The following is a 25,647-nucleotide window of genomic DNA, read 5'->3' as shown; positions in this document are numbered from 1 at the left end:
ATATTTGGTTGTTCTTAGAAGTAGGTGTTGGGCAGTGCAAGTAAACTTGCATCGGAAGAGACCAAACTCGGCAAGTCTTTGGTGTTACCACAGAAAACAAATCTGCGTTAGTATGGAATGAGTATCTACGGAGCGTAGAAACGTTCCGTATTTTTGGTCTTCGTTACCGTTTCGTATACCACACCATATACATACCATTACCATGCCACGGTTCAATTATTACCAGTCACTGTGCATTATTGTTGTTGAGTAGTAACACAAACCCTTCTCTTTCTCTTTCAATTTCTCTCTCTCTCTCTCACATCGCATTCTCTGCTTCTACTGAAATCCACCACCATCCACATGAATGTCACTCTCACTTCACTCCCCTCTCTTCCCCAACCCTTCTAATTCCACTGTTCAGCTTCGTTTCGCTGAGATCTGGGAAGCTAGGGTTCGTACTTAGGGTTGGTTGCTTGGATTTGGGCGTGGTATGAGAACGAGGAGGTTCGGGTGTTGCATTGGAAGTGGCTTCGGATGATGTTCTCAGGTTCGGGTGGGTGGGGGGTGGGGCGGGCTCTGAAATAGGATCGTTTCGTTTCTGATTCCAGCGACATGGAAAATCTGAGAATATAATTATAATAATAATAATAATAATAATAACAATAGTAGTAATAATGGTTTTATTTTTCAACTTGGGGTTCGGTTTTCACTAGTTTGGAACTTCGCGTGTTATAGCTCCAAGCATGAAGCTCTCTTCTTCTGGATTTAATCAACCGCCTGAAGAAGAAGGTAGCTTAGTTTAGCTTAGCTTCTTTCGTTCTTTCCACTTTTTTTTTTTGAATTTTTCTTGTGTCTTGTCTTTGCTTTTGTTTCTTGTGTTTTTTTGTGTTGGTGGTTCTTTTTGTCTTTGCGTGGGTTTGGAGGCAGGGAATTAGGAATAGGGGTGCACTAGTGGTACTTGCTAGTTTGTCATTATTATATGGCATGAGGTGAGGTTGAACATGTTTTGTTTGTTTTTGGTACATGTCAAGGTCAACTTCTTATCGTCTTGTCTGATTTGTTTCAGCTTCTCATGCGTCGGTGGTGTGTGCAGTTTATGATTTTAAGTTTGAGGTGACTAGGTTGTGTTGTGTTGTGTTACTATTTATGTATGGTTATTCTGTTTGCCTCTGAGTGATTGGAGTTTGGATCGTGGTATGTTGTTTTAATTGATGAAGTATGCAGTGGATTTAACGTGTTTATCACTGATATGCCACTTGTGGTGTGGACTATGGTGTCCTTTTGACTTGTTTTCCTTAATTTACTTCATGTGTATTCATATTATTAACTGGTGATTGTATAGGGGAGAAAAAATGTTTGAATTCTGAACTATGGCACGCTTGTGCTGGCCCTCTCGTTTCTCTGCCTCCAGTTGGAAGTCGTGTAGTCTACTTTCCTCAAGGTCACAGTGAGCAGGTCAGTAATGTTGCTTGTATCTATATTCTATAAGTAGGATTTATAGCATTATACTTGAAATTTTCACATTTCATGGATATTTGGTGAATTTTCTATGCTCATGAAAAGCACTTAAGGTCAAATAGAAAATTAGAACCTCATTTAGTATATCCATACGATCTTGGTGAGCAGGTCAGTTACAATATTTTTATCTGTCTCCTGAAGTCAGTGGAGTGGACTTCAACTTATTGTTTCTTGTATGTTTGGTGAAATCAGTTATGCTTGTGCCAGTGCAAGCTCAGTTTATGATAAGATGATTTGGTATTTGACCAGATAGGACTGAGATTCACAATTTGTCAGCAGTATTGTGATAGTACGAAGAGCTGTAAGTTACTTGTTTGCAGGCTTCATGGATTAGTGTTAAGTTGCTATGCCAGGAGGGACGGAGGATGGACTAATTTAGTGAAGAAAAAATGAAACATGCTCATTAAACTTTTGATCTAACGATTTCTTTTGTTTTGTTGTTTTTACCACTCTAGCTCATAAATGAAGCCCCTAGTAACAGATATGATATTACTTTATGCTTGAAATGAGCAGTATTTTGTTCAATTTTAACAGAAATTGACGTTAAGGTTTCAGTTCTAGAATAGTCTGAACATTGGTCAGTCTGATTATTGCGGTATAAATAGCTTTTATAATTACTATGCTAAAACAAGTGACTGACAGATAGAGAACTCTTTGGTGTGCATCATTATGATAAAAATTTAGTTTTTTTTTCCTGGGGCAGGGGAGCGGTCTCAAACCAAATGGCCGTCTTCTGCAAATTACTGAGCATTTGAAATTTCCAAACAACTGTTTTCTGTTCCAATATTTCATTTATATTTATTTCTACAATTATTTGACAAATGTAGATTTTGATTTTACAGGTTGCTGCTTCAACTAACAGGGAAGTAGATGCACATATTCCTAATTACCCTAACTTGCCACCACAACTTATCTGTCAGCTTCACAATGTGACAATGCATGTAAGAATAAAATTAATAGTTCAGAGCTTCTGAATAATTATACTTTAGAAAACGTGTTATGGGCATGCACTCTGAACCTTTTAAGCATGCACCTTGCAGGCAGATGCTGAAACAGATGAAGTATATGCTCAGATGACTCTGCAACCTCTAAGTCCAGTACTTTCCTCTTATTTGCTACCTTGTTCTTTTTGTCTTCTTCTTTTTTTTTTATATAATTTTTTTAAAGCATATCCTGACATTATTAATTTTGTAGCAAGAGCAAAAGGAGGTGTATCTGCTGCCTGCAGAATTGGGTACTCCCAGCAAGCAACCAACCAACTATTTCTGCAAAACATTAACTGCAAGTGATACCAGCACTCATGGAGGATTTTCTGTTCCTCGAAGAGCAGCTGAAAAAGTCTTCCCTCCTCTTGTAAGTCTTATTGACTTAGTGATGTTGTCTGTTTTATTTGATTCACAGTAATTAGTTTGTCAGCTCCTGATCTGACTGATATGTTTCTTTAATTTGTTTCTCAGGATTATTCACTGCAGCCTCCTGCTCAAGAACTGATTGCCAGAGATCTTCATGATAATGAATGGAAATTCAGACATATATTTCGAGGTTACTTTTTTTTTTTTGGAAGTTTCTGGTATAAAATTATTTGTGGTCCTTGTGCAAGCCTGCTTCTTTATGTTTATGCTGTTGCCCTTAATTACTGGTAAAGAAACACACCTCCGATGTACTTGTATATTCTATATACTCAAATCTTTGATCTTCCATTTTATTATGGAAAACTTTACAATTGGAGTAGCATTTGAAGCAGGACATAGGTTTATAAGGAGTAATTTAATTGCATATAATATGGCCATAGTGTACTATGTCTACTTGTGTATTACTTATTTAATCCTTATTTTGTTGTCTGCTTTGCTTACTTTGTTTGGTCAAATTTGTTTATTGTTTTAAACTTAGCATTACTACATTTAAAATAACATTATTGTTGTAATTTTTAAAATTTAGTCAACTTTGGTCAATGTAATTTTTTGTTTTGCACGAACAGTATGAAAGCTGTGTTAAGGATCATCATAAAGGTTGAGTGTATAGTCCATAATCATATACATCTTATCTTCTTTGGTTCTCCCTCTCCTCCTGAAGATCCTTCTACATATCAAGTTTGACAAATTGTCTGTAGTGAAACCAAGAAATGTTTTGATGTCATGAACATTATTAAAATGTTTTCACTTTCAGGTCAGCCCAAAAGGCATCTTCTTACTACAGGGTGGAGTGTCTTTGTCAGTGCTAAGAGGCTTGTTGCTGGTGATTCAGTCCTTTTCATCTGGTACATATAATTCTGACATTTCCATGACTTGACCTATTGCAGAATTAGCTCCTTTTCTTTCTTTCCATCTGTGTGTACACAGTTTTAGTTATATATTTTAAACTGAAAGGAAATTATTAGATGGCGTAGACTAGAAGTCATTTTATATTTCTATTAGTTCTCCATTATTTTAAATCAATATCTGTGGGAGCTTTCTGACCTGATAAATATGTTTTATGTTATTAGCCTGCTCATATAGCAATATCATCAGTAATTGCACATATATATAGGCCATAGGTGCATAATTGAAATATGTTAAAAGGAACTATAAGATATTATTGTAACCATTCTTCCTGTTCCTTTTATCAGGAATGAAAAAAATCAATTACTCCTGGGCATACGGCGAGCGAATCGTCCACAGACTATCATGCCATCATCAGTTCTGTCAAGTGATAGCATGCACATTGGCCTTCTTGCTGCTGCAGCTCATGCAGCTGCCACAAACAGCCGCTTTACTATATTCTACAATCCTAGGTTTGTAACTTTATTGTAAATGGTGAGAATTATTACCTTATAAATCACACTGAACTTACGTTTTTTGAATAGGGCAAGCCCATCTGAATTTGTCATTCCATTGGCCAAATATGTTAAAGCTGTGTATCATACACGAGTTTCTGTTGGCATGCGATTTAGGATGCTCTTTGAAACAGAAGAATCAAGTGTTCGTCGGTAGGTATTTATTGTCTTAAATATCTGCTTCTGTTATTACTATTTTTATTCCTGCTCAAATAAGAAACTTAAAAGAGGATAAAAAGTTATTATCCTATGTGAATTTTCTTAATGTTTTTGTTCTATCATTTAGAAAGACAGCTGATTTGGTTAATTACTTGGGTTTCCATACTTATTGAAAAATTCAAAATGGTCGTTGATAGTTTGAAATATTAAGGTTACATTTTTTTGAATGGGTCCCCATAACCCCCTACCTAATGGTAGGGTCGATTCAGGGCCCTTTTTTTTTTTTTTTTTTTTTTTAATAACTATAGGGACCCAACCCAGTTGCTAATTCAAACTAGAGGGATGTCTGAATTCTCTCCAAAATATAAGAGACCTATTAAGTATGTTAACCTTTAATTTACTTACCAAATTTTATTTATTTATTTATTTAATGTGGTTCATTAATGAATGTGTGGTGATAACCGCATAGTAATTTGTGTTGGATAGTGTTCTGTGTTGTATAAAGAAGAAAGGAATATAGTGCTATTCACAGAACACTGCAGTTCCCACTCACCATTGTGGGTAACTGCACATGATTCCATCCCAAGTTTAACAGTGAAAGTATTAGTAGGACCCCTATAAATTTTGATCTGTGACAGTGACTTCAACAGTTATGTCAGTAGAAATGTGCTGTGGACTTTTGATCCTATTACTCGATTTTTATTCCTGCCATTTTATGGTACTGATTTGTTGGTTTCTAAACTTTATTATTGTATCAATTGTTTTCTGTATACCATTCTCTGCTGTGCACTTCTGTTCACAACTGTTGATTCATTATTTATGTGCTTTGAAAATAGAAAAAAGAACCAAAAGTTTTTGTGAGTGATTAGTCATGACAATATATGCTTGTATCCTTCTGAAAGACAAAATCTGTGAGTAGCCACAAAAATATTTACTTGTCCTTCAGAAAGATGGTTTTTTTTTTTTTTTGGTAAAACATTGATGCACTTATACTTACTGTAACATGTTCTTGTCCAGATACATGGGTACCATAACTGGTATTAGTGATTTAGATCCGGTCCGCTGGCCAAATTCACACTGGCGCTCTGTGAAGGTTTGTCATGATTGTTTAGCAACTATATGCCATTGTCATGATAGTATTTAGCACTATTATAGAAATATCTGAGATTGTGTTTACAAATGAATGAGATGATGTATAATTTGTTTTTAACTTTTGTCTACTGGTGTAGGTTGGATGGGATGAGTCTACTGCAGGGGAGAGGCAGCCAAGAGTTTCGTTGTGGGAGATTGAACCTTTGACAACATTCCCAATGTATCCATCTCCATTCCCCTTAAGGTTGAGGCGCCCTTGGCCACCGGGCCTACCTTCTTTATATGGTATGTGATGGTTTTGGTTATAAAATTGTGTTATGGCATTCGCTGGGATCTGTGACAATATGCTTTGTTTTATTTTGTGTGAGATACATGACATCTTCCCCTTAATTTTATTTCTTCCTTTCATTTGTGTAAGTCAGGTCTCAAGGATGGAGACATGGGCATTGGTTCTCCATTCATGTGGCTCCAAGGTGGGCTTGGGGATCAAGGAATGCAATCTTTAAACTTCCAGGGGCTTGGTGTTACACCATGGATGCAACCTAGACTTGATGCTTCTATACCAGGTCTCCAACCAGAGTTGTACCAAGCAATGGCTTCTTCTGCATTCCAGGAAATGAGGACAATGGATCCTTCAAAATCTTCCCAATCTCTGTTGCAGTTCCAGCAGACTTCAAATGTTCCCAGTGCTCATACCTCTGAGGTACAGAGGCAACTATTACCACAGTCTCAGCCTCAAAACACCATTCTACACAATTTTCAAGAAAACCAGGTGCCTGCTCAGTCACAACTTCTGCAGCAACAATTGCACCGATACCACCCATATAGTGATCAACGGCAACAACAGCAGCAACTTAAAAGCTTGCCTGTTCAGCAGCAGTTACCAAATGTCATCTCTCCTTTATCTAATTTTGCATCAGGTACCCAGTCTCAATCTCCTCCCTTGCAAGCCCTGGCTTCACATTGCCAGCAGCAGAGCTTTCCTGAACCTATCAGGAATCATATTTCCGGCTCTGATGTTTCCCCGATCCAGAGTCTACTAGGTTCATTCTCCCAGGATGGAACATCCCAGTTACTTAACTTAAATGGATCCAATTCTGTTATATCTTCTGCAGCCATAATATCCAAGCAAATAACTGTTGAACCTCAACTTCCATCTGCTGCTTCTCAGTGTGTATTGCCTCAGGTAGAAAACTTGGGAACATCACAATCAAATGTTTCTGAACTAGCTGCCTTGCCTCCATTTCCTGGAAGAGAACATTCTGCTTACCATGGTGCTGCTGATCCTCAGAGCAATCTTTTATTTGGGATTAACATTGATCCCTCTTCTCTTATGCTGCAAAATGGAATGTCAAACATCAGAAATATAGGCAATGTGAATGATTCTTTATCATTGCCATTTTCTGCTTCAAATTGTGGTGGTGCTACGGGCACTGATTTCCCCTTAAGTTCAAACATGACAACTTCGAGTTGTGTGGATGAATCAGGCTTTTTGCAGTCTTCTGAAAATGTAGACCAAGCAAATACACCAACTGGAACCTTTGTTAAGGTAATAGCTAATGTCTTTTTTGTTTATTTAGTTGTATGCCTTTATATATATATATATATATATATGTATATATATATATATGTATATTTTATGTGCAGTCACTTTTGAATATCATTTACCAAAATTTGGCAGCATTTTATATTTTTATTAAAGAATGGGTTCAACGTGAAAGTTAAATATATTTATGTTCAATATTGAATTGGTTCTATTGTACCAGTTATATGGGGACCCTACTTATATAAACAGTGAATGGTGTTTATGATGAAAGGTTTTCATATTGCAACTATTTTTTATTTTTGTTTCCTCTTCTTTTGTTGGACTACTATTTTCTCCAATTAGTAACTGGATGTTGTTTACCGTCTAGGGCTATTGCTCTAATTTTATTTGTTGATGTATGGGGTGTAATTTTAACAGGTTCACAAGTCAGGGTCCTTTGGAAGGTCACTGGACATTTCTAAGTTCAGCAGCTATGATGAGCTGCGCAGTGAGCTTGCTCGCATGTTTGGCCTTGAAGGCCAACTAGAGGACCCTAAGACTCAGAGATCAGGCTGGCAGCTTGTATTTGTTGACCGGGAGAATGATGTCCTTCTTCTTGGTGATGATCCTTGGCAGTAAGTTGTCATATGCCAGTTGTTATTTATGTTCAAGTTATAGTAAGTTATCTTATGATTTGCTACACATCCTTCGCTGATGCTAATGTCATTGGTGCTATAAGAATTGTCAGTGATTTTTTTTTTTTTGTTTATTTGCATATTTTATACTTCAATATGGTGACACTTTACCAATTTTTATTATTTTATGGATCTGAATGATTATTTCTACTATTGCTTTGAGACTACTGAAATCGTTGTCAATGCAGAAGTATTTAATTACCTGCATGTCATCCAAAGTAGTAGATATAGAGGAAGATTTACTAAAAAATGAACATATAAATAAGTGCTAAAGGCTTCGATTTATTTAGACTTAGCTGATTCCTGATTCTGCAGAGACATTTACCCTTGATAATTTTGCAGGGAGTTTGTGAACAATGTGTGGTACATAAAGATACTATCTCCACTAGAAGTGCAACAAATGGGCAAAGTTCTTAGTCCTTCTACTTCTGCCCCAGGTCACAAACTTTCTACTACTGACAACTCTTGTGATAATTATGTGAGTCAACAAGAGTTGAGAAGTTCGAGAAATGGCATGGCATCAATGGGGTCTTTTCACTACTAGGACATTCTCCATGTAAGGAATATTAGTTGAAAATTATGGTGGCAGAATTTTATGTTACAAGTTTCTTATGTATGGATTGGCCCAGCATTCTTATACACATTAATGGTTGAGATGTAGTGATTTTTCAAGCTCTATATAGATCAACAGCAAAGGACTGTAAATTATAATAGGTGACCTTGTTTCGGTAATGTTTAGTTGCTTATAGCAGTTATTAATTATTATCTCATTTTGTTCTTGCAATCGAAATTTGGGAACTTCGATGTTGCTCCACTTTCTTACATACGCGTCATTTCCATCATATTTGACAGATGGTAGTGAGCTATTGACAACTTTTCTGAAGTTGAGTTTCAAAACGGAAAAAATGATACATCCTGAAATTTACCGATTGAAAAATTCTCCGAAGTTTTAAAACTTTAAAATATTAAAATTAAAGAAGTATTTTAAATTAAATTATTGACAGGTGTGAATTGTTGAATGCTTCAAAAGATGATTCGGAAGATGAGTTTCGAGACACATAGCATTTCTCTTCAAAATTATTAAAAAAAATATAATAAAATATTTCTGACGAACAAATAATTTCACTTAAGCAATATATTGTATAAAAGAACATTTCAAATGATTATTGTTTGGAGTTTTCAAATATAATTTGCCTTAGAATATGCAGTTCGAGCATGGGTGAACTTAATAATTTACTATTTCTGTGGCTTAGGTGATAAAGGAGCTTAGTTCATTTTTCATTTGAATGCATGTTTGGAAACATTTTATCTGTTTTTATAGATAATTTGGTTTGAGGTATTGTAGGCATTAGATGTGAGTACTTTTCTCAATGAGGATTTGAATCTAGGTTTACATGTCTAGAAACAACTTTTTCTTTGGTTTTTCAGAAGTTTTTATTTAGATGTAATCCTGTTCTCATCATGTTGTGGACGCTTTTTTCCACTAGTATTTGAAAAGAAAACTTGTTTTTAAAAAAATGTTAAAAAAATATTTTCAACCCTAAACTAATTGTCGCACTTTGAGAGAATGCAGTTGGCGCGAAACGTCCTATAACATGTACTTCTCTCTCTCTCTCTCTAATAGTGAAAAAGGCTCATTAATTTTTACACGAATTAAGTAAGTTTTTAGTATTTTTAAACACTTTCTGAAGTTTTGTTCTCTCATTTCATTCTTTAAAAATGCTCAATTTTGTGCACATGAGAACAATGGTGTTGAATTGATTACGGAGTAATGATAAAAAGGTGAGCGAGTTTTTTTTTTTTTTTTTGGTCAACCACTTAAATCACTCTTCTTTTATTATCATTACTTGATTTTCTCAATAGATTTCTTCTAATCTATCTTTTGCAACTTTGTTTTTAGATAGATTTTTTTTAAAGAAATAACCAATAATTATAAATAACATTATATTACGATATATAAATTATTATCATAAATTCAAAATGTTATGTATATGTTTAAATTATTTATTTATTATAAATTTTAATTATATAAAAATAATCATTTATAATGTGTATGCATCCTATAAATTAAAATATTGAAAATCTGTTTGAATATATAAATACTTATAAAAAATGAAATAATTTTCTTATAAATCAAAATTAGCTTTCAGTAAAAGTTAACCATATGAGAAAATTAACATATAAATAAATTAATTTTAAATTATAAAATACGTATTACATTTTTTTATATAAATGTTTATATGAAAATTTACTTTCAATCTCATGGTAAAACATTAAAATATAATACTTGAAAAGGTTTTCAATCTTCTCTCACTTGTTAACTAATACTTCTGGATCCTATTATAAGCAAAACAAAAGAAATTATCGAGATAAAGAAAAATAATGAAATTAATTATTTTTAATTAATTTTGTCATAAATTTTAATTTTATTTAAAAAATACTCTCTATTTTAAATAGTTTATATATATATATATTTTGTAAAGAAATAGTTATTATATTTAATATTAATTATTTTTTATTTATCAAAATTTCAATAACAGTAATAAAATTCAAACCTAAGAAATATAATTCACAATTAATTAAGGATGTAGAAGAAATATACACTTGAATAATTTTAAAATTCAGAACCTATTACTTATAATTAGAATTAATGAAAAATTTAATTTATTTCTTATAATTAGAATTAAAGGTAATATTTTAAAAATTATTTATAATAACCATTTGAAAAAATAAAAAACAGAAAACTTTTAAAGAAAAAAAAAAAGAGAGAAGCAATTATTGAGTGCAAACGATAGTGTGTTTGGAATCCTGTAAGTGGAGTTACGTTTTCTCAGTTTAAACGTGGAAGCAAAGGAACCAAACAAACATCGCCTCCCTCTCTCTCGTAGTAACAAACGGTGTGTTGTTTCAGTGGGAACGTCCTTAACATACAAGTCCTGCAATCAAATTTGTATACTGTGTCTTCTTCGTTTACATAGCGGTGGCTCCACTGAGGTTAGTTTATCGCCTTCAATCTCCCACCTTGATGTTGAAAACATTGAAATCCTCCACCCATGTCAGTAGAACCATCCTACTATGCTTCAAAATCCCATCTTTTTCACTTTGCACTATTGCCCATGTAAACAATTTCAATGACAATGACCCTGAGAGTGACACAGACACAGAGTGGGAGAGGTTGCTCAAACCCTTTGACCTAAAACAGCTCAGAAGGTCTCTCACCCCAATTAGCCCCTCTCAGCTTTGTAAACTCTTGGAGCTCCCTCTTGACATTCCCACTTCACTGGAATTGTTTCAAAGGGCTGGTGCCCAAAAGGGTTATTGTCACACCTTTGATGCTTACTATCTCTTAATTGATAAGCTTGGGGCTGTTGGGGACTTCAAACTTATAGATAAGTTGTTGAAGCAAATGAAAGAGGAAGGGATTGTGTTTAAGGAGTCACTCTTTATTTTGATCATGAGGTATTATGGGAAGGCTGGTTTGCCTGGCCAAGCCACTAGGCTTTTGTTGGACATGTGGGGTGTTTATGCCTGTGATCCCACATTTAAGTCCTACAATGTTGTGTTGGAAATTCTGGTTGACGGGAATTGTCCCAAGGTAGCACCTAATGTTTTCTATGACATGTTGAATAGAGGTGTTTCCCCCACTGTGCTTACTTTTGGGTTGGTCATGAAGGCCTTGTGTATGGTTAATGAGGTTGATTCGGCTTGCTCGCTTCTGAGGGACATGGCGAAGCATGGATGTGTTCCGAGTTCGGTCATTTACCAGACCTTGATTCATGCCCTTTGTGAGAACAAGAGAGTGAATGAGGCGATGCGGCTTTTGGAGGACATGTTTCTGATGTGCTGTGAGCCTGATGTTCAGACCTTTAATGATGTTATCCATGGCCTCTGCAGGGCTGGTCGGATTCATGAGGCGGCAAAGTTGCTTGATCGAATGCTAGTTCGAGGTTTCAGCACTGATGCTCTAACTTATGGGTATTTAATGCAGGGATTGTGCAAAATGGGGCAAGTTGATGAAGCAAGGGCCTTGCTGAACAAAATTCCCAACCCCAATACTGTGCTCTATAATACATTAATTAATGGCTATGTTGCTAGTGGAAGGTTTGAAGAAGCCAAGGATCTTCTGTACAATAACATGGTAATTGCAGGTTATGAGCCTGATGCCTACACGTTTAACATAATGATTGATGGACTGTGCAAGAAAGGGTATTTGGTCTCTGCTCTTGAATTCTTACATGAGGTGGTAGCAAAAGGCTTTGAGCCCAATGTGATCACGTACACCATATTGATAAATGGTTTCTGCAAGCAAGGTAGATTAGAGGAAGCTGCAGAAGTTGTGAATAGCATGTCAGCCAAGGGTCTCAGTCTGAATACAGTGGGGTACAATTGCTTGATCTGTGCACTATGCAAGGATGAGAAGATTGAAGAAGCTTTACAGCTGTTTGGTGAAATGCCAAGCAAAGGATGTAAACCTGACATTTATACATTTAATTCTTTAATTGATGGATTGTGCAAAAATGATAAGATGGAAGATGCCTTGAGTATATATCATGACATGTTCTTGGAGGGTGTTATTGCCAACACCGTAACATACAACACATTGATTCATGCATTTCTTAGGAGAGATTCAGTTCAACAAGCGTTTAAGCTTGTTGATGAAATGCTATTTAGGGGGTGTCCTCTCGACAACATTACATATAGTGGCCTTATTAAAGCTCTCTGTAAAACTGGGGCAGTTGAAAAAGGATTGGGATTGTTAGAAGAAATGCTTGGGAAAGGGATTTTTCCTACAGTTAACTCTTGCAATATTCTGATCAGTGCCTTGTGTAGAACTGGAAAAGTAAATGATGCTCTAAAATTTCTTTGGGATATGATTCATCGTGGTCTGACACCGGATATAGTCACTTATAACTGCCTGATCAATGGTCTTTGCAAGATGGGTCATGTTCAAGAGGCATTGAACCTTTTTAACAAGTTACAAGGTGAAGGAATTCGTCCTGATGCTATTACATACAACACACTGATCAGTAGGCACTGTCATGAGGGTATGTTAAATGATGCGTGTCTGATTTTATATAAAGGTGTGCGTAATGGGTTCATTCCTAATGAAATTACTTGGTCAATACTGATAAATTATCTTGTAAAAAAAAACCATTGGGAGTACGACTTTCTAAGGGTTATATGATGGAGTGTGGAGCGTCTTCTCTTTGAAGCCAATGTACTCTATCCAGTCTTGATCTCATTTGATTTGTCTGTTGCCATTCTGATTATGAACTAATGTTGGCAATCAATTTTGGTAAATTTGCTATTCTCATGGGAAATTAGGATTCCAGCATTTTACAGTAAATTGTTTTAAAGTTTTGTGAATTGTGATTGCTGGTTGGATTTTGGAGTTTGCACAAGTGCAGAATGGAGAAAAGACTATTTTGAGTTATCTCATCAAACTGATCAAGTTCTCTAACCGAAGCATAAACATTCACTTTTTATGTATGTATTAGTTGAGAGAAAGATAGCTGACTGGTTCCACTACTACTGCTGGTTGAGAGGTAAGTGTATTAAGGATCTGTATAAAATTGTATTTGTAGCATTACTAGGGTGAACTGATTCTGTTTACATTTTTTCCCATGCCCTTTATACGTATAAAAGGTATATGTTATAGCTCAATGCCTTTTTTTTTTTTTTTTATAAATTTATTATTGTGTGTTTTCTTTCTTAAATTTACTGTTAGATGTCCATGTTCTAGCTTGTTAGGAAGCCAAAGATTTTTTTGTTTAGGCTTGACAAGAATATGATGGTAGGAGTAATTCCTTTCCTGTTCCACTTGTACCACCAATCAGTTGGTAAAAGTGGTCTTTCATCCCGAATATAAAGACACAGGTGGCTATAGGTACTGCATCCTCAGAACCCGCGTCTTCATATAGTAATGGACATGAACTGACTCTCTGCAAGGCATATACGCCTCTAATCCTGAGAGTTGCAAGTCTTCCTTTCTGAATTTCTATAACAGTTCAAAATATAATGAAAATAGTAAGATATAAGGTCATGTGAATCAAATTAATTTTTTTGTGGCAAAGTCTTGTAATTTCAGGTTTTTTCTATTATATAAACAAAAACAAACTTGAGTACAGGAACTAATTGGTTGGTTCCTTCCAGTCCACAAGGGATCTCTTTACCTATCATGTCCACACTGGCTATTAAACTAAATACAATAAACTATAGCCAATTAGCTATTAAGTAGTATATGCTGATTCTACCACACCCAGAACCTAGTACAAGCTTATCTAGATCTAGACATGTTTGCCAGGCTCTTGCTTAAGCTTACACATTTGTTAATCAGCCTATTTAGAGTTCCTACTTGTCTAATTGTTAAAACACCATACTTATGTTGTCCCGTTGTCCATAGTTCATAACAAGATTTCCATCTGATTCTTTGATCTTCACATGACTGATTTTTATAATGAAGTATGTTGCATTGTTCATCAGTGTGAACTGGCTTTTTCTGTATAGCAATAGTATGAATGTTGTGGATTCATGTCTACTTGAAAAAAATAGTTAATTGTTGGCATTTGGTTCAAACTTGTGCAGTAAGTTGTCTGTCCATGCTAGAATGTTAACTAGTTGCTTTACCAGTTGGATACCAAATCACACTGATTTCTATGTCAGATTCTCAACTGTCAGCTGGATGTTATCTGTCAGGTATGAAGGGAATTTCATCTAGTAATATCTTTAAATGAAGCTGTTAAAATTATTGAAAAAGCCTTTTCAAGAAGCTAATATAACTAAATTACCAGTGAACATGATATTTCAGATGGTGGATCTGAGTTGAAGTGGTCAAACTCAACGCTAAATTCAACTCAAGTTTGTCTTCTAATGAGACTTGTATTTCAATCACTAAAGCCTCAACAATTCTGAATTCTACGCCTTGTGTGATGTGACATATCAGGAGATGGTAGAAAAAGAAGTCAAGGACTCTCAGAAAGTTGCAACACAAAAATTAATAATTGAGAGCTGAAAATTTATCAGCATGATTCTAAAGGTAATTATCAAATCCCCACATTTACTTACTTTTTGTAGATGTGCGTTCCATTGTAACTAAACAAATTGTCTGAATTGGTACCAAAACAGAAGCAACATAAGTAGATTCCTGCCCACATCATAGCTGAAGCCATATCAACTAAATTGTCTGAATTGGTCAGGTCCAATCACACAGAAAGAAATGGAATATGTTGAACAGTGTGTCCTAGCAAAGTATCCAGACTATGCTGGCCTCATTAAAGGAGATGGAAATGGGATAGGACTTGTCTAGCTTTATAATCTATGAGGAGCCTTCAATGCCCATGCCAAATAATAGTTGCTACATCTCAGTGTCTTTGGATCTATTGAACTGCTCTACATCACTAGAATTAGCACCAAGATCAGCACGACAATTGACCATGATTAGTACCACGGCCAGTCTTAGCTTCTATCTGCAAAGTGGATCCCACTTGTGCTATGTTTTATATTTATGAAAAATAAATTTTCCAATGGTGTTGTTTATGCTTTTTTAAGCAAAAATTGCAGGAACCCTGTTTATAGTCAATTTGCAAATGTTGATTAAAAACAAGGCAGTGATCCAGATCAATCGGTTGTAGATTTTTCATCATTGATTTCTACATGCAAAATATGGCTACAAATTGTGTTTCTATCTCGACCATTGTGGAGGTTGCTGAAAGAACTGCCCTTTAAAAATCAATGGCTATAACATAAAAGAAATTCTTATAGGTTTTATATAACATGTCATGTCAGTTTATTTTAGAAACCCAAAATGCAGATTCAGTCATTCAACTACTCGTTCGTTCATCTCATTGAGGACTTGAGTGGTGATTTGTTAGTTGAGGATGACCAAACTTGTGATCTAAAGAAGGAAATAAATTTTGTTTTTGGGAATGAAGTTATGCCATTCTTTAGGCATTATGCTTGTAAAATAGCATTTGATTTCAAATATAAGAAATTTAAGAAGAATGTTGACATTAGCTTTTGTATGTTAGCAGTTCTTGAAAAAGAAAATTCAAGATCAGCAAATTAAATACTACGAAAACAGGCCCTGCAATCCAAAGGTAAATGTGCTCATGTGCAACTAAAATCTCAATTTTCTTTAAAACTATATTATTGTTAAAAGAATTGAACTGTATAACATAAAGAAGAATAAAGTTATAAGGCAAAAAAGTAAATATAAAAGTGATCCTATTTTGGTAAATAATAAATATTTTAGCATCTTAAATGTATAGAAGACATTAATGTATAGCACAAATAACACACCACTTTTGCTAACCTCATGGCACAAATAATATGCACACTGCAAGTATATGAACAGCAGCACCCGATACCTTCTTCTCACAGTTTCTATTCACGTGACTTACATAGTATCTGTCTTTATTACACTTCCAGGAAATGAGAACCGGTTATTCAAAAATAATAGTTATTAAAATAATTATTTTTCTTCCCTCAAAAAATAATTATTTTTCTAATTTTCTTTAATAATTGAAGGTGTAATATCAAAATAATTATGGAGAAAAGATGTAAAATTTTAATGTAAATCTGCATAAAATATATAAAACATAATAAAAATCGAATTTGATCTCAATTATTAATTAATAAAACATTTATTTGGTTTAATAAAAGTAAATTATAAATGAAAAGAAAATATTTTAAACTCTAAAAAGAAATAAGATAAAAATAAACTCTTTGTCTGAAATAATATATTAAAAGATAAATAATTTTTATGTTTTACTTTTATCCACCACGGACTCAAAAAAAAAAAAAAATTCACGTGGAAAAAAGTGGGGGAAGATTTTTGTTATTTCTTAAAATTATTATTAACATTGAAGATAATATAGTAAAAACTTATTTTTCATTTAAGTTATTTTCTAATTAGTATATATAAAACTGTTTGATTTAATATATTTTAAGTCATTATACAATTTATAAAATTTGTAACATTTGTTTAACCGCGCAGCATACTTTTAAACATATTATTCTTCGATAAAAGAATATTATATTTTATGTTATAATTGCTGTTTCCCTGAAATCAACATAATATATTTAAATATTTATCATGATTTTTTGTAAATCTATATTATTAATAATAATGAATACTATTCTTTTCAGTGGATATTTTTTTATGACAATTTTGTCTCTAAAATTACACCTTCACTTTTATTTTATTTTAACTTTTTACTTTTTTTACCTCTTATTATTATTTTCTTTTGTCAAATTACTTCTTATTATTAACCTTTCACTTTTATTAAAATTTAAATATATTTTGGTGAAATTCAATTTTTTTAAATATAATTCATATATTTAATTTTATCCATTTTCCATTTATTTTTCCCCTTTTACTCAGAAACCCCAAAACAGTGAACTCAACACTCAAATCGAAAGGTTGGTGCCATGGGGTTTAGGGTTTTTCTCCACCGCCATCATCACCATCACCGATTCGTCTCTTTCTTATAGGCTAAGCCATCTGTTATTCATTCACCACATTGCATTGCATTGCATTTCACTGTGGCCATGGAATTGTTGTCGAATCCGAATCACACTCTCAAATCTGACTCCGAAAACCATTGCTGTGACCACGTACTACCTCTTCCATTCGCTTTCACTCACTTTCGTTTATTTTTTAACTCACTTTTGATTTTAACCATTTCTCTTCTCTCATTATAATATGCAGAAGGAGAAATACTCGAAGGTGCGAAAATCTCGGAATGCTCTACGTGAAGCCGTCAATATTCTTAACAAAAAAATTAAAGAAATCGAGTGCAGCTACAACCAAGGTAATTCTATTTATTTAATCTATGTCAATCTTTGGGGGTATTAAACATGAATATTTGGTTTTATGCATATGCAGCTGATTTAACTGAGTCAATATATTAGTAATATAATATCATATGATGTTATTCTCTGCAGCATGTGAGGCCAAAAGGGAAATAGATCGGAAATTGGGAGAAAAGGAAAAGGAAATTGGTACATTGAAGGAGCTTTTAGGGGTGGAGAAGGAAGCGGCCGATTCTGAGAGGAAGAAAGGTGCTGAAGATTGCGAATTATTAGAAAATGAGAAGAATAAGACTGCTGAAAGGGAAAAGGAGATTATTAGATTTAAGGAGCTTCTAGAGGAGGACAAGAGAAGGGCCGATTCTGAGAGTAAGAAAGCTGCTGAAGCTATTAAGTTACTAGAAGATGAGAAGGATACGGCTACTAAAAGGGAAAAGGAAATTGGTAGATTGAAGGGGCTTCTAGAGGTGGAGAAGAGAAGGGCTGATTCTGAGAGCAAGAAAGCTGCCGAAGCTTGTAAGTTACTAGGAGAAGACAAGAATAAGGATGCTGAAAACAAAAAGGAAATTGGTAGATTGAAGGGGCTTCTAGAGGCGGAGAAGAGAAGGGCTGATTCTGAGAGCAAGAGAGCTGCCGAAGCTTGTAAGTTACAAGAAGACAAGAATAAGGATGCTGAAAAGGAAAAGGAAATCATTAGATTGAAGGGGCTTCTAGAAGCGGAGAAGAGAAGGGCAGATTCTGAGAGCAAGAAAGCTGCCGAGAATGCTGCTGAAAAGGAGAACGAATTCAGTAGATTGAAGGGGCTTCTAGAGGTGGAGATGAGAAGGGCTGATTCTGAGAGCAAGAAAGCTGCTGAAGCTTGTAAGTTACTAGGAGAAGACAAGAATAAGGATGCTGAAAACAAAAAGGAAATCGATAGATTGAAGGGGCTTCTAGAGGCGGAGAAGAGAAGGGCTGATTCTGAGAGCAAGAGAGCTGCCAAAGCTTGTAAGTTACAAGGAGAAGACAAGAATAAGGATGCTGAAAAGGAAAAGGAAATCGGTAGATTGAAGGGGCTTCTAGAAGCGGAGAAGAGAAGGGCAGATGCTGAGAGCAAGAAAGCTGCCGAGAATGCTGCTGAAAAGGAGAAGGAATTCAGTAGATTGAAGGGGCTTCTAGAGGTGGAGATGAGAAGGGCTGATTCTGAGAGCAAGAAAGCTGCCGAAGCTTGCAAGTTACTAGAAGAAGAGAAGAGTAAGGCTGCTCAAAAGGGGGAGATTGCCAGAATTGAAGTGGGGAAGGCTGAGAAGTATAAAATTCGGGTTGGTCAATTGGAGAAACAGGCTAATGAAGCAAAAATGAAGTTGGTGTCTGAGATGTCTGTTTTTAATGAGGCAACTAAAAAGTTTGAAGCGGAAAAGCGCAAAATATTAGCAGAAAAAAGAAATGCCGAGTCAGGGATGGAAAAAGTGAATGAAATGTTGGAGATTGAAAAACAAAAGGTTGATGAAGAAAAAAGGCGTGCAGATGTGGAGATGGTTAATTTAGAGGAGCAGAAGGCACTTGCTGAAGATAACTGGAACAGGTTCATGAAAGAGAAATCCCTTGTTGATCAGATGTCTCAGCAGTTAGAAGAGAATAAGCAGACAATTGACAATTTGAAACGGAAGATTGATGAACTCTCATCCTTGAGGAAACCTGATGAAATGGCTGCTGACAGCAATGTCAAAGCTGAAAGTGCGAAAGTGAAGCTTTTGAAAAACAAGCTTAAGCTTGAAAAGCTACGAACAAAGCATACCAGGCAAAAATATAAGTTAGAAGCAAGTCGATACAGCATTTTACGGCAAGAATTAGGTCGGATAAAGATTGATTTTGTTCAATTTCTGCATCGGCTTGATGTACTGGATGCATCCTTTTCACCTGTTTCTGGAAGTATGCATGATCAAACAAAGGTACTTCATTGACTAATTGTTTGCATATATATATAATGTTCTGAGTGTTTTTGCCATTCTGTATATCCTCTCCCTGTTGAAATCATGCACACTTTTGAAGCCAAACAATCTCATTCTAGCTTACTCTCATATGCAGATTAAAGTGTGGGACTACTTATGTTATGGACAAGTGGTTATGAACATATTGGTTTGATGTCCCATAAATTATTGGTTGGTTGTCCCCCAAATTATTGGAATCTTTGGTTGTCCCCTAAATTATTGGTTATGAACTTATCATCATATTATCAGTAGCACTGACAGTTTATTTAACCTTGGGAAATGGGAGCTTATCCTCTGAAAGCAATACATAATTATGTGGATGTTTATATATCAGCACTAAATAATTGTTTTTGAGTTATAGATGGTACATGGTTTTAGTTTTTTTTTCTTTAGGGGGTGTGGAGAAATTATCCTTTTGTTGATTTTCTGAATCTGGATTTTTTTTGGATTGCGAGAGGATTTTGTTATAGGTCAGATTTTATATAATTAATGGATTTTTTTAAATTTCTTTTATTAGTTTTCTTTTTATTGTATGTTATTCTTGTGTATGCACAACTTAACTATTTTCATCTTTCTTGGGTGATTGCTGCATGCAGAATTCAAATGTCATGAGACAAATTTGCAATCTAAATTTGTCTGAGATGCGTAACCAATTTGAAAATGAGCTTCTGCAACCTTGCTGCACAACAATGGATGCAAGTGATCCATTGAGGAAAAACATGCAGCACGCTCCACTCGCTTCTCCTAGTGGAAATTACTCTGCATCTATCACAGGTATTGGTTCTAAATTGGAGCCTCTTGTTAGAGGAGGATCCAACAGAACAAACTTACAGAGTTCTGCAGTAAATTCCAGTACACAATCTTTTTCTGATGGACAGTTGATGGGCTCACAGGATGCAACCACTTTTCCAATTACTGCATCAGCAAAATTGACTCAGGAGATCTTTAATGCTATCTGCAACCCATCTGACAGATCTGTTAATGTGCACCACAGGAAGAGGAAAAACATGCACGATACAGTTGAATACATTACAAATTTGTCTTCTGAGAAACTCTCTGATTTGCATGGTTTGTTGTATAAAGAAGTTGGCAAATTCTTAGAAGGAGGAAAAGAGATGGTTCATAATCTCAATAATTTACAGGAAGAGAATAAAAGTGCCCACAAAAAGAGAAAAAAATCTCATGGGGAAAAAGTGGACATGATACCTAGGATTAACAGGGATGAGAAAAAGGGCATTGAAGAGGCTAACACTGAGGTCTATGATGATGTAAATGTTGGTAGACGCACTTCCTGCCCTGCCCCACATACTTTAGAAACCACTCAAGCATGTGGGGAGAGGATATGTGATGCTGCAAATAGTTTTGATTCCATAATTAATTTTAATACAGTTGCTGATGGAAGTTATATGAAATTATTAGAATTAGAAGATCCTACCAGTGAGGAATACTTTAGAAAAGCAATGGATTTTCCCTTGTCTCCATTGCTTCCTGAAATTGAATTTCGTGAAACATATGAAGCGGACAATTTGATGAATCCCTTTCTAGAGCAAGCACTCCAAGAGGGCATGTTGAGTTCAAGAACTGGCCTGTCTGCATCACCTTACTTTGATGTAATGAATGTTGAAATCAATTCTAATGAACAAAAATTTGATGATTCTGGAGTCTCTCATAATTCGCATATGCACACTACAGAAAATTTAAGGACTGCTTTTTTGGTGGAGGATGGAATGGGATCTTCACACAATCAACTTCCTAAATTTTGTATTGTCTTTTCAAATATTGAGAACAATAGTATCATATCTAGGATACTTGTTGCTACAAAAAATTGTATAGCACGGTGCAATTTGGCTACTCAACCAGGATGGGCCGTCAATAACATTCTAACAGCACTTAAATTGGAAGAAAAGCTCTCACCTAAGTAAGTTTCTCATGTTTTTTTTTTTTTTTTTTTTTATAGTATAGGGCTGATGCTGTTGAACACCCATTATAGTTTTTGTTTCAGTATTTTCTTTTTGTATTGAACAAATCAGTTCATGATAACCCTAACTGTAGATAAATGATGTTGTGGATATTAACTTTATTTTTATTTCTTCTGATTTCTTCCAGGGAGAAGGTTTCAGTGCTGTTAACACTTTTGATGTTCAACTTTGCCATGGCTGTGACAAAGACATTTGGGAAACTTTGGGATGGGAAATTATCCCACTGCTTGCAGTCTTACTCTGAACATATTTTCACAGGTTTGCTAATCTGTTTCATAATCAACTTCCATTTTTTGAACATAAATAATGTTTTTAACTATATATTAATATCATTTTATTTTCACTTTATGAAACTTGAATTTAAGTTGACAAATTTTCACATCCTTTTTCCCAGTTATGTCTGATGCAGAGACAAAATTCCTGTTTGAAGAGAATTATCCTTTGCATGAGCTGCTTGGCCTCATTGAAGATTTTCTTATAGAGGGAAAAATTATTATAGTAAACAGTAGAGTAGATGCTGAAACATCGTATTGTGATTTGAGAGCCAATGATTATCTGGAATGTGTTAATGAAGTATCTTCTGATGTAGCTTCAACCGAACAATTGGTAGCAGCTAGTATTATATTAGCATCAGTATGTGCTGCAACTGATTATGTTGGATTTATTTCTGAGGTTTCATACCATATACTTCAATTGTGCAAGTGGGATTCTTTAGTGGTGCTGACTATTCTCCATATTTTTGCTTATCTGGGTGGAGAGAAGTGTTTTAGCATGGATAATTTTGGTTTAATGGTGACTGTTTTGAAGTCTCTAATTATGTTTCTTGAGGATGGGAGCCTATCCGTTGCTACTGCTTGTCTTCCTTCAATAAATGAGTTGCATGCTGAGTTGTGTATGAATATTAAATGCCCATTTTTTGAAGGTGCTGAATCCATTGATGTAGTTGCTTGCTTGCTCTTGGAAGAGATTAGAAACATTTGGCTTCAAGGGATGAAGCAAGTAGATTTGTCAGATTCTAGATTCATGTCAGAGTCAGACAATTATAATGCTGGACAAAACAAGAGCTGTGATGTGCCCTGTTCGAAAAAATGCTTGATTTCTGCTACTCAACCAGATAGCCTTAAGAATGACAACCTTTGTCACCTGAATGATGTTTTGTCATTGGTGGAACTAGTTGCAAACAAAATGGTATTATTCTAGAAACTTCTATTGACCCTGTTCTATAAATTATTTTCATTAAGTTCTATATTTAAAGGGTAATCCACCCTCCCAAGATAACTAGATAAGTGACATTATCTCCTTTTTTAAGAATTGATGTCATATTGAAATTAATAGAATTCGGCAATATAAAATTAGTCATGATTATAGTTCTTGAAATGAGGTCACTCATGGTATTAACTATCATTTGCTTAAATAAGCGACTTGTTGCTAAGGCTTCAGTTTTTGTATGGTTGAGTTATACTGTTCTCGTACTCTTGGAATAACTTGTCACTTTATTTAGTTGATGTCATCGTCATAATCATACCTGATTGCATGTTTCCTTTTCCTAATACAGGGCTGGCACTGGGCTGATATGAAACTTGTTCCTCAGCTGCGGAATATTCTTGATTCATGTCGAGAGGAGAACTTTGCTATTAGTATAATTGTTCTTCTACATCAACTTGGGAGGTAAATTGATCATTGCTGCTTTGATATTTTAGTATCATGACCAATCATCAATTTACATAATGTGATACATATATGTTTGTGTTGCAAGTGAAAAAAGATATTATTTCACACTTAGAAAAGTGTTGCAATGATGATACCCTCTTTACAACATTTCTAATTGTTTGTGTGAATAGAAGATATATGTATGCTTATCATGAGAGTGAGAAATTGAGAAGAGCAATTCGTAATCATTGCTCAAACTCGAGATTAAAAATCACTTTCAACTAAGATGACTATTTAGAGTCATCGGAAGGAAAGAATGAATTTTTATTGATAACCCTAAATCCCAATTAATGTGCCAGTGTTGTTTCAGCCTTAGGCTAGGGTTAAAAGATACAAAATGAATGATTTCTCTGGATACGAGAGATCAGGACTCTCCACTCTCCGAGAGTCTTAATCATTTATCTTTGAACCTCTATTTATAGGCAATATGCATTATTTCTTATACTATCTCAGCCTGCCCAACTAACCTAACCTAATTCCCTCACTAAGGGACACCTAGCCACTAATGGATATCTTTCTGATTTATGTTAACTTGTTTTGCTTGATTGGTAGCACCTATCCTTAGAAGCTTTGTATGGTGATAATTCGTTTTTCTCGTTAGCTTTTATAGTTGTTTCTTTGATCACATAACTACTGCCATGGGCACATGTCCTTATTAAAATATTATTTGGTCTTATTTGATTTAACAAAGAAAGATGATTTCATATATTTTAGTTTGTGTTCTTACAAAGTGATAAATGTTATAAATTTCAGGATTGGAGTTGATGTTGGTGGATATGAAGATCAAGGAGTTGGGAACTTGGGATGTTATTTGTCTGCTTATATACGTGGCACCTCTTCCATGAAAGCAAGCCTTTCTCTTCAAATTGCCGCAGCCACTGCTCTATTTGGTCTTCTTCCTCTTGATTTTGATACCCTTTTGCATACTAACATCAATCTTCCAGCATACTCTAAATCTATTTCTGACATTGCTGAAACTTTGAGGAAGTGGTTCTCTGGACTGGATAAAAATCAACAGAAATTGTTATCTGGTATTTTAAAACGCACTGATGTGCATAACAAGTAGAAATTGTATCAGTGCTTTAACAGGAATTAAAATAGAGTACCAGATACAATGATTTCATTGACAACGCTCTTAGAGAAGTTTTGTAGATTGATCGATTTTTGGAAATTAGATGGCGTTGATTCAATCTTTTTGGATGCCCTCAACTTGGCTTGTATGGGTTGTGCTTCTGAAATTTGTACATAATTTCTTCTTTTGGCTATAAATTGTAAATTTCTTGTTATTATATTTAGTCAAACTTGTTTGAGAAATTAAACGTGATGGCCATAGCTTGAAAAGTCAAAACGACTGGTCTACGTATACATCTGAAAATTGTTTCCATTAACTCTTTTTTTATACAAACTCTTACTCGTAAACTATGATATATACAAGTACTCTTGTAGCTTTTATATAATGACACATGCAATTACTTTATAATACAGGGTCTTGCTAGTTGCTAGTCAGTGTTCTAAGAATACTGTTTCAGGAATTAAAAGCGGAAATTTTTTATAGGAAAATGACATTGAAAATCAAGAAAATTACTATATTAATTTTCCAATAAAAAAAACTTTCTACTGCAGTGCAGTGCTATAAGGTACCGACTAGTAATTTCCAATATTATATACTTTATGTATTAAAAACAATTGCAATCTCTATCATAGTATTACTTTTCAATCATTTTCTAAATTTATCAATAGAATAAAATTATTATATATCTTCTTATTTATCATACCGAAATAAATATGCCAATAAGATTCACTATAGCATTATTTTCAATCTTGAATTTTAGGAAAGAGTAAAAAAATCAACTAAAAGGAAAAAAAAATGTAAGGTTGAGCCAAAAGAAAAAGAAAAATAACAACCCACGTAGTGTTGGACGTGAACATCAAATTAGGATATCAAATTATATTGAAGTATTTTTGTCTGTTATATAGGATGCCAAATTAAATTTAAGTCTTTTTCTGTTATGTTATAGTTCATAGTTTTGAATGGTCGAGTTATCTGTTTTGCTGTTACTAAATTAATCAGAAGTAATTGTTCTGAACAAACTTTATAGGGTGTTGATACTGATAGTTTCTTTATCTGTAATTGATTATCGAATCTATAATTTAATGTTAAAAATTACTTTTTATTTTACATATGTGTGTTTAGTTAAAGTACCATATACATAAATTAACTACCTTTTTTCATATATAATAAATTTAGGTAAAATTAAGATAAAGTGATAAGGAATGTGTCCCTTCATGTATGGGTCTTATTCCCTTTTATACACTTAACTAACATATCCAACCCCTAACTGGTATAACTAACTCCGTATCAATCCCCCCTGCTTGAAAAAATCCTTGTCCTCAA

General features: G+C 34.5%; 3 protein-coding genes across 5 annotated transcripts; all 3 read left to right on the top strand.

Moving 5' to 3' along the window:
• The first annotated feature begins 61 nt into the window (after positions 1 to 61).
• LOC109808555 (auxin response factor 6) lies at positions 62 to 8,553 on the top strand. 3 transcript variants are annotated; one of them, XM_020371609.3, is made up of 15 exons: positions 62 to 529; positions 718 to 771; positions 1,325 to 1,437; positions 2,343 to 2,441; positions 2,541 to 2,597; positions 2,695 to 2,853; positions 2,958 to 3,042; positions 3,667 to 3,757; positions 4,106 to 4,270; positions 4,343 to 4,465; positions 5,489 to 5,564; positions 5,701 to 5,848; positions 5,986 to 7,112; positions 7,527 to 7,723; positions 8,126 to 8,553. In XM_020371609.3, exons 1-15 carry the CDS (start codon positions 517 to 519, stop codon positions 8,325 to 8,327), a joined length of 2,709 nt encoding a protein of 902 aa, XP_020227198.1. In that variant the 5' UTR covers positions 62 to 516; the 3' UTR covers positions 8,328 to 8,553. The 3 variants fall into 3 exon arrangements, with proteins under 3 accessions (XP_020227198.1, XP_020227206.1, XP_020227189.1); XM_020371617.3 differs by having other exon boundaries at positions 696 to 771; XM_020371600.3 differs by having other exon boundaries at positions 62 to 535.
• A 1,995-nt stretch (positions 8,554 to 10,548) lies between these two features.
• On the top strand, positions 10,549 to 15,467 carry LOC109788196 (Pentatricopeptide repeat (PPR) superfamily protein). The gene is made up of 4 exons (XM_020346871.3): positions 10,549 to 13,329; positions 14,369 to 14,479; positions 14,592 to 14,819; positions 14,909 to 15,467. Exon 1 carries the CDS (start codon positions 10,809 to 10,811, stop codon positions 12,966 to 12,968), a length of 2,160 nt encoding a protein of 719 aa, XP_020202460.1. The 5' UTR covers positions 10,549 to 10,808; the 3' UTR covers positions 12,969 to 13,329; positions 14,369 to 14,479; positions 14,592 to 14,819; positions 14,909 to 15,467.
• A 1,689-nt stretch (positions 15,468 to 17,156) lies between these two features.
• On the top strand, positions 17,157 to 24,547 carry MEE22 (maternal effect embryo arrest 22). Its single transcript, XM_020378268.3, has 8 exons — positions 17,157 to 17,398; positions 17,493 to 17,595; positions 17,729 to 19,524; positions 20,160 to 21,481; positions 21,670 to 21,800; positions 21,937 to 22,730; positions 23,098 to 23,210; positions 24,006 to 24,547. Exons 1-8 carry the CDS (start codon positions 17,333 to 17,335, stop codon positions 24,316 to 24,318), a joined length of 4,638 nt encoding a protein of 1,545 aa, XP_020233857.1. The 5' UTR covers positions 17,157 to 17,332; the 3' UTR covers positions 24,319 to 24,547.
• Positions 24,548 to 25,647: the final 1,100 nt, after the last annotated feature.

The sequence above is a fragment of the Cajanus cajan genome, chromosome 9 (assembly GCF_000230855.2).
Source record: "Cajanus cajan strain Asha chromosome 9, NIPB_CcT2T_4, whole genome shotgun sequence".
Lineage (NCBI taxonomy): Eukaryota > Viridiplantae > Streptophyta > Magnoliopsida > Fabales > Fabaceae > Cajanus > Cajanus cajan.
The sequence above is the reverse complement of the archived record's forward strand: the minus strand, read 5'-3'. Positions and strand labels throughout refer to the sequence as shown.

Coding starts and splice junctions, on each gene's coding strand:
- MEE22 (XM_020378268.3), top strand. CDS start 17,333: ATGGAATTGTTGTCGAATCCGAATCACACTCTCAAATCTGACTCCGAA. Junction 21,801..21,936: donor CTCTGAACATATTTTCACAG/GTTTGCTAATCT, acceptor CCTTTTTCCCAG/TTATGTCTGATGCAGAGACA. Junction 23,211..24,005: donor CTTCTACATCAACTTGGGAG/GTAAATTGATCA, acceptor TATAAATTTCAG/GATTGGAGTTGATGTTGGTG.
- LOC109808555 (XM_020371600.3), top strand. Junction 1,438..2,342: donor CTCAAGGTCACAGTGAGCAG/GTCAGTAATGTT, acceptor TTGATTTTACAG/GTTGCTGCTTCAACTAACAG. Junction 5,565..5,700: donor CACACTGGCGCTCTGTGAAG/GTTTGTCATGAT, acceptor CTACTGGTGTAG/GTTGGATGGGATGAGTCTAC.
- LOC109788196 (XM_020346871.3), top strand. CDS start 10,809: ATGTTGAAAACATTGAAATCCTCCACCCATGTCAGTAGAACCATCCTA.